Here is a 12,709-nt window from a genome sequence, read left to right as displayed (position 1 = left end):
TTATAATGTTTTATCACTTCAACCTCATGATAAACTTCTTAAAAGCCAAGACTACACTTTTTATTTCTTCCTTATAACCCATAGTGCTTGAGATAATCCTCTGATAGTAGATGCTATGTTGAATATAGACTTTATTGCTATCAATGGAACAGATTTTTAAAAATTTACCTTGAAAAGACTCATTGCTCAAATAAATAGTGCTAAGTACCTTATGAATAGATAGGCAAATCTTTGAAAGCATATTAATCTGATGGAAACAAAATACCTTCTTCTTACAGAATATGAGATAAATGTGATCCAAACTTAACAGTTGAAGGAGTAAAACCAGTCGTGTCTTGCTTAACCCTGCCCTCTGCTGTTGTAAATAAACAAAAGAATTTCCTTTGTCAAATTAGGAATTTTATAGCTAAACTTCTCTTGATTCCACGGTCAGAACAATCATCCAGGCAAGTCAAGAGCATTCAACAGCTTAAGATAAATAAATGGGAAAAGTCTTCATCAAAATAATCATTTCTGTAGTCATGACTTTCGAGTTCACATCTGTCTTATTTGAAAATCAAGCACACCTCTCTATTTCTGAATGTTGTAAAAAGCTCAATTAGACCAGTTCTCTTTACCTGGTTTGCTGTATGATCTAATCAAAAAGTTCAGATTCTGGGGAACTCCTGGGGGTTATCTTGGTGGGGAAGTTGATATTCATAAAGAAAGGAGGATTCTTAAAGTGTTCATCAGCAAAGAACATTCTACATGAGTACCTCTCTTTTCCTGTTTCTCGAAAACTTTCAAAGCAACAGCCTCCTCCTTTGTTTTTGCATTTAAATCACCCATGCTTGGCAGCATGTGGTGCTCTTGGCAGGGCATAAATGAGCCCTCGCAGTTGGCTCTGGACTTCCTCAGTTTTGTCATCTGTGGTTGTCAGCACATAGATGGAAATGAAGGCCCCTTTGAGGTGGGTTGAAATAAACCTGGCATTGACTGGCCTCTGTCCCAGTAGGGGTGAAAATGCATCCTAGTGCTGAATAAAATTTCACTTCTCCATCAACCTTTCTTTTTCCCCCTTCTCAACTCTATACACTCATTGTTTATATCCTGGGCATTCTTGGACCCATCCCAGAACCATTTTCCTAAGTGCCACTCCATATTATCTTTTCCTTGGAGTTTTCTCTCTTCCTACACCTACCATCAGTGCTTAGAGCATCGTGCAGAGACTGTAGCCTGTTTAAAATTGTGAAAATTTAGCAGATGAAAACTTGGAATAAATCCTTAAAGTGTGAAATAGGCAAAGTAGGTTACTTTACTATTTTGCCTTTGTGAAATCTTCTTACCATCTTACAACTTTGCTCATCTCAATTTAGGTATCTGTGATCCTAGCTGCTTCCCAGATTACCCTTCCCATTTGCTACCCACCCTCTAAATCCCCTTATAACTCTGAAGATTTATTGATAACATTAATCAAATTAATATGCCACTTTTGGCCAGGCATATAGGGAATTGTTGAATTCACATCAAAAGAATGGCTTTTTAAATAAATATCCCTCTTAGGAGCATTTGGATTTTTAAAAGAAGATGAAGTCCTAAACCCCCAAAATAAATGTTTAATGTTAGAATTTCAAACATTATTACCATGCCTGTTAGAAATGGCAATATGTAGGGGCAAGAAGACCTTCTTGGTACTCCTCAAATCATTCTCTAAATATTTAAATACTATATAATTGACCAATGGGTAAAACCAACCTTATCTGTACATGTTTCAAAAGCTTCTAGCCTTCAGATTAATTTCTGTGCCCTTGCCTATTATATGTATTCAAATCCCCTGAATATAACCCTGGCTCCAATCAGAGATAAAATATGTCCATGACTACCTTCTGTAGTCATGTAATTATATGGTGTAGCTTCAGATAATTATAACAATAGCTAACATATAAAACTTTACACATATCATCTCATTTGATCCTCACAACAGTCCCATGAAGTAGATGTTATTGTCCACATTTTACAGAGAAAGAAACTGATAACACAGAGAAATTAGATGACTTACCCAAGGTCACAGAGTTAATATGTATCCAAGGGAGGCTTCAAACTCAATTATTTTTCCTGATTCTAAGTTTAGCATTTTTAGCCCCTGCACCATGAAAATCTTTTTTTGTTGTCATTGAGAGATATTGTTTATTATTTTTGGGGGGGTTATACATATATATTATTACTTGAACCCATTTACATATTATTCATTTTTGTAAAAGAGCATTCCTTTAAAACCAAAACTCTAAATCACATGTCCATATAAACAAGTGATAAATCACATGTTTTCTTCTGAGTTTCTGCTCACACAGTTCTTTCTCTGGATATGGATAGTATACTTTCTCTTAAATTCTTCTGCATTGCCCTGGATCATTGCATTGCTTTTAGTAGCAAAGTCAATCACATTTGATCATCCCACAATGTTACAGTCTTTGTATACAATGTTCTCCTGGTTCTGCTTATTTTACTGTGCATCAGTTCATGGAGGTCTTTCCAGTTTCTATGGAAATCCATCAATTCATCATTCTTTATAGCACAGTCCATCACCATCATATATCACAATTTGTTCAGCCATTCCCCAATAGAGGGTCATCCCCTCATTTTCAAATTTTTTGATACCATAAAGATCACAGCTATAAATATTTTTGTACAAATAGGTCCTTGCCCCGTTTTTTAAAAATCTTTTTGGGATATAAACCCAGTAGTGGTATTGTTGGGTCAAAGGGTAGGCATTCTTTTAGAGTCCTTTGGGCATGATTCCAAATTGCTCTCCAGAATAGTCAGATTGATTCACAACTCCACCAGTCATGCATTAGTGTCCCAACTTTGCCACATCCCCTCCAACATTTATTATTTCCCTTTCTTTTCATATTGAACATTCTGCTAGGTTAGCACCATGAAAATCTTAATAATATTCTAATTCTTTGTGGAAAGTTTCCACTTGTGAAACTTTTGTGGAATTCTTTGTGGAACAATTCCACAATATTTATTTGTATCTAGTGTTTAGGCAGAAATTAGCTCATCTTTACCTTGAGAGCCAATGAACTGAAAACATTTGGTTTTCTAAAAGCCTGGGAAAACTGACCCATTGCCCAATGAAGTTTATATATAACTGATGCCAGAAGGGCTACTTATGTTCATGGGCTAGCAGGTGGTATGTCAAGGCTTTAGCAAAATATCTTTTTAAAGTGTTCAACTATTTAGAGGATGTGTCATACCTCAATCTGGAGTTGAAGTGGCTTATAAAAAAAAAACATCAAAATGAATTTTTTTACCTCCTATAATTTTAAAATCTCATTTCTTCTAAGTTCTGTCCATTATGTAGTCTCACCTGCTTCCTCTTACACAGTGTAATGGAGTGGTATTCATATGTGCTGGTGAGCATCACTGGATTATGGGTTATATTCTATTCATGGCTAAATTGTACAGTTCATGGTCTTAGAAAATGATCATTTTTGCATAATGATATTTTTTTGTTTTAAAGGGAACCAAATTCTCTGCCCTCAATACTTCCAAGGCCTTATTCTCCAGTTCCATCACCTCCACAGTCACAAAAGGATAATATTAGGTAAGCCATGATATTGCAAAATTCTTTGGATGAAGAGAATAGGATAAGTAAAGCAAATGCTACTGAGTTAATATAAAATGCATGAAAGTGCTTAAAAGATTTTTGGCTTCACAGAAACTTCTATAGGGAAATATTTATTTTCTATAGGCAAATATATTTTCTACTGGCAAATATTTATAATTTTAGCACTCAGGTTGCTTTTCTGAAATTCCTCTGTGTTTATGCATCTGTTCTTGCCTTCTAATACTGATGGCTTTAATACTGAGACATTAAAATGGAGAGCTGTCCTCAGAGTCATGAAGTCTTATACTCAAGTCCTGCCTCTGGCCATATACTGGCTATATGACCCTAAGCAAGGTACTTAACCTCTCAATATTCCAGAAAACTCTTTAAGACTATAAGTTTGCAAAAATATTTCTGTCCTATACTGGTAAAGGAAATGACCTAATTAGGAATTGTCTTTAATAATGAAATCATAGATTCAGATCTGTATCCCTCCAAAAATAATCAGAAAAAAGTTTTAGTAAAATTTCTTGTGAAAATTTGAGCTTATATTTTATCCTGGTTGATTTTACATTTTTATTTTAAATTAATTTTAAATTTAAAACTCAAAGTTTTAATTTAGCTAATTTAATAAAAAATAATTGTATTTTCTCAAAGAAGTATTTCTTTGACTTTGTATTATAGCTCCTATCCTCATTAATTTTATACTTCTCTATGGCTAAATTCTTGAGAAACCCTCCTGTCTACTAGATTGGGAGCTCCCTGAGTAGCAGTATGTCTTTTGCTTCTTTTTGAATTCCCACCACTTAGCACAGGACCTAGAATATAGTAGGCACTTTCTTATATTTATTGGTTGATTCTGTTCAGTTATTTCAGTTGTGTCCTACTCTTCCTGACCCCATTGGAGTTTTCTTGGCAAAGTTACTAGAGTGACTTGCCATTTCCTTCTCCAGCTCATTTTACAGATGAGCAAAGTGAAGCAAACAGGGTTAAGTAACTTGCCCAGAGTCATCCAACTAGTAAATCTGAAGCTGGATTTGAATTCATGAAGATGAGTCTTACTGACTCTAGGGCCTGTACTTACTGTGCCATGTAGCTTCTCTTGATGGATTAAATGATTATTTTAACTAAGCAAATAAATGTAAATATAGAAGCTTCATGAGTAATAAAGATAGAGGGGGGCTTTGGAGTAAGCAAGGCATTAAGGGTTTAAGTCTGACAAGTTGTGTGACCTTAGATAAGTCTCTAAGACTAAATTGCAGAGAAGATGGCGATTCCATCAGTGGAGGAAGTTTTCTCATTTGGGGCTTCCCTATGTAATATTAATAGTAGTAACTAACATTTATATAACACCTCCTACTTGCCAGACACTATGCCAGTGCTTTGTAATTATCTTATTTGATTCTCACAACCCTGAGAGAGGTGCTATTGTTATTCTCATTTTACTGATGAGGAAACTGAGTAAAATAGAAGTCAAGTGACTTGTTCAAGGTCACACAGCTAGCAAGTGTTTGAGACTGGATTTGAACTCAAGTCTTCCTGACCCAAGACATCACTTTATCCCCTGTCCCTCTCCTAGCTGCTTCAGTGCACGTCACTGATATCATCAGGCCATTCTCATTCTTTCCTGGATGTCAAAAGAAAAAAGAAAAGGGAAGGGATTAAAAAAAATCCCAAATAACTGAAGGCCATTACATGTTTGGTGAAATTCTTAATATCTTTAAATTGTTAGTTTGATGCATTTGGTTAACTTATTTTGTTGTTAGTGTTTTGGGTACATGCATCAGGTATTTTCACACCCCAATTACTTCTGTAATTACTGTGACATTGAAGAACTTAAGTGTTTTGCCAAACTGAGAACAGTGGATGTGCTCCATTGTCTGCTTATGATTCCTTTGTACTTAATTTTTTGAGGTTGATTTGCTTTGACAGTATGGGAAGCACAATTATAGCGCTTAGTCTCCCAAAGAAGGAGGGAAACTTCTGCTAGAAAGTGCTGATAGAGCAAGAGGGTTAGAATGATTTAGGATGTTTTGAGTTTTCATTCACAGTATATCAACTTTCAAATGTTGGTCCAATTTTTTATATTTTATAGCTTTATACATTATCTTACAGTTTATAATCAATGTATAATGACTATACAGAAATTTGAGAAATTTCCTCTTTGCTGAATTTTTATTTTATTTTTTTTATAAACCCTTAACTTCTGTGTATTGGCTCCTAGGTGGAAGATTGGTTAAGGGTGGGCAATGGGGGTCAAGTGACTTCCTCAGGGTCACCCAGCTGGGAAGGTCTGAGGCCGGATTTGAACCTAGGACCTTCTGTCTCTAGGCCTGGCTCTCAATCCACTGAGCTACCCTGCTGCCCCCTGAATTTTTATAAGAAAGAAAAAATATTAACTTTTGATACCAGATAAGAATCAGAGTTTGCATTTAAAATATGGTAGCATCAGATACAAATTTTAAAGGTGAAAATAAAGTTAATTAGATCAGTTTTTTTGGCTAATTATTTTTGGTTATCTTACTATTTAATAACTAAACCTTATTTTATTAGAAACTATATTTTTCAGTAGGCTAAAATAGCCATGCTGGGTTAGAACAATAAAATCTCTTAGTGGGGTCTCTAAATGCTCATTTAAGGTCACTGTGAGTAGTGGACATCGGATTCAAATTCAGCACTCTTGTTTTGAGCTTGATAGGGATACCATGCTAACTACTAAATACTACAGAGCTGCATTCAAACTAGACTTTGATGTCTAGTGAAAGCATCCACTAATTTAACACCAGAGCATATTCTGTTATCTGCTCTGCTGCCCTAGAAACCCTGCTTATTGGTCGGGCATCCTGGGAATTTGCCCAGTCTGTTTTGTAGGGGGATAATCTACCATATCCATGAACCAGTGAATTTGTTTTCATATGGAAGGAACTATATTTCATATGACTCATTCTAAGTTCACTGACTACTTTAAGATATCCATTCCTTCACCAGTGGCCTTAAAATGAAATTAGAGCAACTTGCACATTTGAAACTCTGCTTTAATCACAGCAAGATAATTTAAATGAAAGAGCATGTTTCCTTTGTAATTCAGAGATACTCTCTTGAGTAAAAATAATAGTTGAAGATGATTTCTTCAGGGAGACACATTGAAAAAGACCAAAGATAATCTTTGATCATAAAGTGTTAAGAGAATCCAGAAATCTACGTTTTAACTTTGCCAATTCCCATTTCATGCTTAATTTAGTGACTGTACTTGAAATACAAACCCATTTTGACTAAAGCAAAACTTTTCTCAGTGATTTTCTAAGCTCAGCTCAGAAGCTCAGAACTTCTCTTCTTTTTCTTTATTTTTAATTTTCTTTTTGTTATCATACAAAACATACTTCCATATTGGACATTGTTGTAAGAGCAAAATCATACATAACCCAAACCTCCAAATAAAACCATAAATACACTGATGTGAAAGATGACTCCAACAGTTCTTTCTCTGGAGATAGATAGCATTCCCCATCATAAGTCGTTCAGGATTGTTCCAGATCATTGCATTGCTGAGAGTAGCCAAGTTTTCACAGATAATAATCATACAATATTGCTGTTGTTGTGTACAGTGTTCCTCTAGTTCTGTTTATTTCATTCTGCATCTGTTCATGCAGATCTTTCCAGCTTTTTTTTTCTGAAATCATCTTGCTTATTATTTCTTATAGCACAATAGTATTCCATCACCAATGTGTTCCACAATTTGATCAGTAATTCCCTAATTGATGAACATTCCCTCAATTTCTAATTCTTTGCTACTACAAAAAGAGCTTCTATAAATATTTTTGTACAAGTAGGTCTTTTCCACTTTTTTATTATCTCTTTGGGATATAGACCCAGTAGTGGTATTACCTGTTACAGGATCAAAGGGTATGTACAGTTTTATAGCCCTGTGGGCTTGTTCAGAATTGCCCTCCAGAAATGGTTGGATCAAGAATTTCTCTTCAAAAAGGAAAAAAAGTTATTTTTAGAATTATCATTCACAAACAAGATTTCTTCATCTGCCAAAAAGAGCATGTGATTATACTTTTGGATGGAGATTGAAAATATATTTTATGTATGTTAAGAGCAAAATTGACATGAATTCAACTATTTGCTCAATAACAAATACTAAAGATATTGGAAGCAATCTTCTAAATTCTATAATGGTATTTTAAGCCTTTAATATCACAAAGAGTAGAAAGGATGCACTCTATCTTAGAGCTATGGTGTTAAGTGAAATATAATTATACTTTCTTATTGTTGATGATATATATATTATTCTAAGTTTGACTTCATTAAATAATTGTGTGTTCCCTACATTTAGTGATGGTTATTTTAAAATAATTATTTCTAACTTTTTAAAAATAGGCAGATATGTCCTCCTAAACCAGGCATATCTTTGGAAGCCAACAGACCTGCTGAGAAAAAAACAAGGTAGGTCCTATATAAAACAACAATTTTAAAGAACAAATTTTTAAACATCCATTCTCCTTAAAAACAATTATTATCACCCCCTACCATGAAATAGATAATTATGGAATCATTTTTTATTACCATTGCCTCCTATCAATTGTTATGGCATCATTTTTCTTTACCATCATTCCCTACCAAAAGATAGTCACACCATCTTTTTTCTTTATCATTGCCTCTATACATTTTTCCCCTATCCCTGAAAGAACTAAGTTATAAATCTTTTAAATGTAATTATGAAACATTTCTTTTTATTATTCTGTCATTTGAATTAAATTAAAAATACAAACAAATATATTCATAAAAAGAAAACAATAGCCATGAAAGCCTGGATGAAAATGTTGCTTCAATTTATCTTGTCTTTTAAAGACAAATGAGTTATTTCAAAAATTTTGCCCAGGGCTTGCCCTGATTGAGTATATCATACTCTTCCCATTTCCCTCTTTATGATCACGATAAAGATCACAAACAATTCTGCATTTAGTAGAGAATCACATTTTGCATATACATTTTCCAAATGCAGTATGGAAATCCTATTTAGTAGATTAACAATAGCTGATATTAATGGAGTGATTTGATACTTCCAATGTGTTCTATATACATTTTATCATTTCAGCCTCACATAAACCTATGAGAGTCTTTCAGAGACATAGAGAGATACAGATACTTATACTCCCGATATAATGATCTATATTTTACAGAAGAGGGAACTGAGCTTCATAGAGGTTCTAAGTTTTGTGCTGAGGGGCACATAATTAGGATGTTTCAAAGGTAGATTTCCACCCAAGTCTTCCTGATTCTAAATCTGGCACCCTTTCCCCTACATTAGTATGCGTCAATGCCAATATTTTAATTGGGTTCTATAGTATTTACTGAATGACGATTGAATTTAGGTTCCTCTTTTTCCATCTGGAGGTCCAAAAAAGCAAATAGTACATGTGTTTACCTATGTAATTAAATGTTCCTTAGCTTCCATATAAAATCTTGGTTCTACAATTCTCTATTTACATGGACATGAAATCTGTTTTGATACCATGTTTTTTAAAGTATGTTTTGGGAATAGTGGTATTATTTCAGTGAGCACTAGATGGTAGTTCAAAAATCTAGATATAACTGCTACTATGGTGTGATACAAAATTTACAATTTGATATTTCAAATATTTCAAAAGAGCTATGACTTTATCAGTGATATTCCTTCAAATGGCACAAATTGTAATCCATCATGCATTACATATTCAAATGGATCTACAATCTCATCTATTTGGGAATTCATTGCTGTGGTGCAAAAATAGATGGTTTTATGAATTGCTGTGGCCCAAAATACCCCAATTGACTGAAAATATATATATGAGGTTAACAAAATTCAAGTCTTTTGGTAGGAACTCTAAATGCCCCTTATGGCTTCTCTCTACTTCAGATGAAGTCTTTCCTCCATGATTTCACTTATCAGAATTTTGCTTTGCCTGGCAGTGTTTTTAAGAAGCTAAAGGTCCTTGTTGGACCACCTAGAAGCACCAGGTCTTCTTTAGAAGTATAGAATTGATGTGATCATAAAATGTTAGGCTTAAAAGTAACCTTAGAGACAACCCAACTCCCTTGTCATACAGATTAGAGATCTAGAACCCTGAGAAATGTAGTCGTTTGCAATATAAGCACTTATTTTTTCTACTCAGCAGAATCATTCCTGAATAAAACCATTTTAACTTGTTTAAAACAAAGTAATCATTTTAGCTTAATCATACAGTGACTTACCTATCACTGATCTATTCTGATCTTACATTATTTAAAGAAGTCAAGATCTAGATGACATCATCAGAGTGGATGCTGATAAAAACGACAAAAGGTAAGATCCTTAGACCTCATTTTTTCCCCTTGCCTTGATATTTAATGAAAGCATATTTAACCTGTTACTTTAAGAGTTTCTATTATTATCAAAATCTCAATGCTTTTCAATGTAAAATTATTCTGAAGGAAACCTTTTCTCTCCCAATATGGATTCCATATCTGATAAAATCAGCATTTGACCTTAAATAGATATTAATTTTGCTTGTGTTACTTTCTTTAAACATTCTCCCTTTGTGACTTCAGATATTTCCATGACTTCAACAATTTTCTCTTTATTTATTTCTTTGAATGACAATCCTACAGCTTTATATCTTAGCAGAAACCTCCATCTCTAGACCTGACTTCAGCATGTTGTCTCTGAACCAAATTACAAGTAGAGTACAAGATTTGGAAACAAGATTGGTCACTAAAATGGAACTGAAATAAAATAAATTAAATGGTCAACTGAGACACAATATATGAATGGCTTATTCATGAGACTTGGGTGACTCCCAAAACCCACTTTATTAATGTAAACTGAAGTGTAAATAATTTTTAAAAGGTGAAAACCATTAAATTTTATTGCATTTCCACCCTCCCCCCCCCTGATAATTTTGTCTTAATAGAAGGGTTGTGGGTGGTCTCCAAGGAAACTAGTAAAAAGAAAAGCTAGAGTAAGAATTTTTTCTATGTTTACTCCCCTTCAGTCTACTGTCCAAACCTCTTATTGTCTCTTGTCTGGCCTGCTGCAATCCATTTTACATACCAGATTACTCTCCTTAACACAAAACTTTAATCAAGTCATTGTTCAGTTGTTTTAGTCATGTTTGACTCTTCATAACCTATTTAGGGGTTTTGTTGACAAAGATACTGGAGTGGTTGCCATTTTCTTCTTCAGCTCATAACAGGGTGACATGACTTGCCCAGGGTCACATAGCTGGTAAATGTCTGAGACTGTATTTGAACTCATAAAGATGAGTCTTCCTGATTCCAACCCTAGTGCTCTGTCCACTGTGTCACCTAGCTGTCCCAATCATGCCATTAACCTTCTTAGAATTCTCCTAAGGCTCCTGTTGTCTATGGGAATAAAAGTTTAGATTTGTTGGCCAAGTTTTCAAAAACCTCCTATCAGATAGGGTACTGGACTTGGAGTAAGGAAAGTTTGGATTCAAATCCTGTCTCAGACACTTATTAGCTGTGTGATCTGGGGCAGTCACCTAATTTCTCCATGTTTCAGTTTCCTTGTTTGTAAAAATGAGAGGACTGGTCTTTCTGGTCTCTAAGGCCATTTAGGCCTTAGGTATGGCTACTCTGCTATATGCTCTTTATTTATGTTTTTCTATTTCTTTATTCAGAGTACAATTATCATTATGCTTAATTAACCTTTCAGCATGATTCTATAATGTGTTTATGTAGAATATATATATATGAAGAAGGAAGGAAAAAAGGAAAAGAAAGAAAGGAAAATAAAGAAAGAAAGAAAGAAAGAAACTGAAAGAAAGAAAGGAAGAAAGAAAGGAAGGAAGGAAGGAAGAAAAAGAAGATGAAAGAAGGAAGGAGGAAGAAAGGAAAGAAGGAAGAAAGGAGGGAAGAGGAGGAAAGGAGGGAAGGAAGGAGGGAGGGAGGAATGAAGGAATAAAAGATCTTTGGCAATCTTGTCAGAATGTATCATAGCATAGTTCTAAAGGACAAGGAATAAGATTTATAGAGCTTCTATGTTTCATCTTTACCCAGCTGACACAGAAAGATTCAACAATTTAGAGGTTAGCTAGTAGAATTTAAAGTAAGGAAAAATAACAATGGAGTAGTGTGTTGAGGGAATGGATATCATTTGTCCTGAACAAGCATGCAGTGGCAATCAAATTGATGACAGGGACAGCAACTTTGGCTCTTCTTTTGTTTATTCTCTGTCATCAATCCCACCATTGAACAAATAATACACTTTAAAGGCTCCAATTCTGTGGCAGTTTCTAAATTACCATATTGTCAAAGGCATGAAAGGATCTTGCTTAGACTGCTTATACTATTGTGCCAGGCACCTTCTGAATGCAAGAACAATTGAGCAAACATAGAGGTGAAAGAGCTCAAGGGACCCCTAGATATCCCCTAGCCAAGGTCAACTAGAGGAAGCAACTATGATGAAATCTACTTCCTCCATTACAAAGTTACTTAATAAATAGATATTTTTTGTTAAGTAAATGATCACTTGGGATTAGGATGGATAAAGAGAAAATAAAATAAAAAATATGAGAGAAAACTTGGTTTGATAAAACTCTGGGGAATCAATTGTGAATCAAGGTTAGAGGATAATAAATGAGATAAGTGAGAGAAAGAGGTACAAAGAGCTAGAGAGGATGAGTGTTAATAAAATGTGGGAATAGGAAAAGAACAGGGGTTTATAGATTTTTAACCTAGTCTGGGCATCTAGTGAAAGGAGACTAGTTCAAAAGATTCTGAGTTTGGGATCCTGCAAAGAATAGAGCTATTCATTCCAGGTCTAGGAGAAAGCAGCTTCTGCCTTTATTCAAGATTTATCTTTAGGACAAAAAGGAATACACCTTCTTTTCAGCTGCACATGGTACATTTACAAAGATTGACCATGTAATAGGGCATAGAATCATGGCAAACAAATGCAAAAGAGCAGATATAATAAATGTAACCTTCTCAGATCATAATGCGATAAAAATAATAATCAGTAAGGGCACCTGGACAGGCAAGTCAAAAACCAATTGGAAATTAAACAATATGATTCTCCAAAACCAAATTGTCAAAGAAGAAATCATAGAAACAATCAACAATTTCATTGAAGAG

General features: G+C 34.4%; 1 protein-coding gene across 1 annotated transcript in view; it reads left to right on the top strand.

The window, feature by feature from the left end:
* Positions 1 to 12,709, top strand: part of SCEL (sciellin) — a 153,015-nt gene that overhangs the window by 44,745 nt on the left and 95,561 nt on the right. Inside the window, exons 9-11 of the mRNA XM_044669362.1 lie at positions 3,503 to 3,586; positions 7,973 to 8,038; positions 9,864 to 9,917. Of these exons, the coding sequence (XP_044525297.1) occupies positions 3,503 to 3,586; positions 7,973 to 8,038; positions 9,864 to 9,917 (204 nt within the window). The remainder of the gene's footprint in view (positions 1 to 3,502; positions 3,587 to 7,972; positions 8,039 to 9,863; positions 9,918 to 12,709) is intronic.

The sequence above is a fragment of the Gracilinanus agilis genome, chromosome 3 (genome assembly GCF_016433145.1).
Source record: "Gracilinanus agilis isolate LMUSP501 chromosome 3, AgileGrace, whole genome shotgun sequence".
Lineage (NCBI taxonomy): Eukaryota > Metazoa > Chordata > Mammalia > Didelphimorphia > Didelphidae > Gracilinanus > Gracilinanus agilis.
This window is presented reverse-complemented; position numbering and strand designations above follow the sequence as displayed.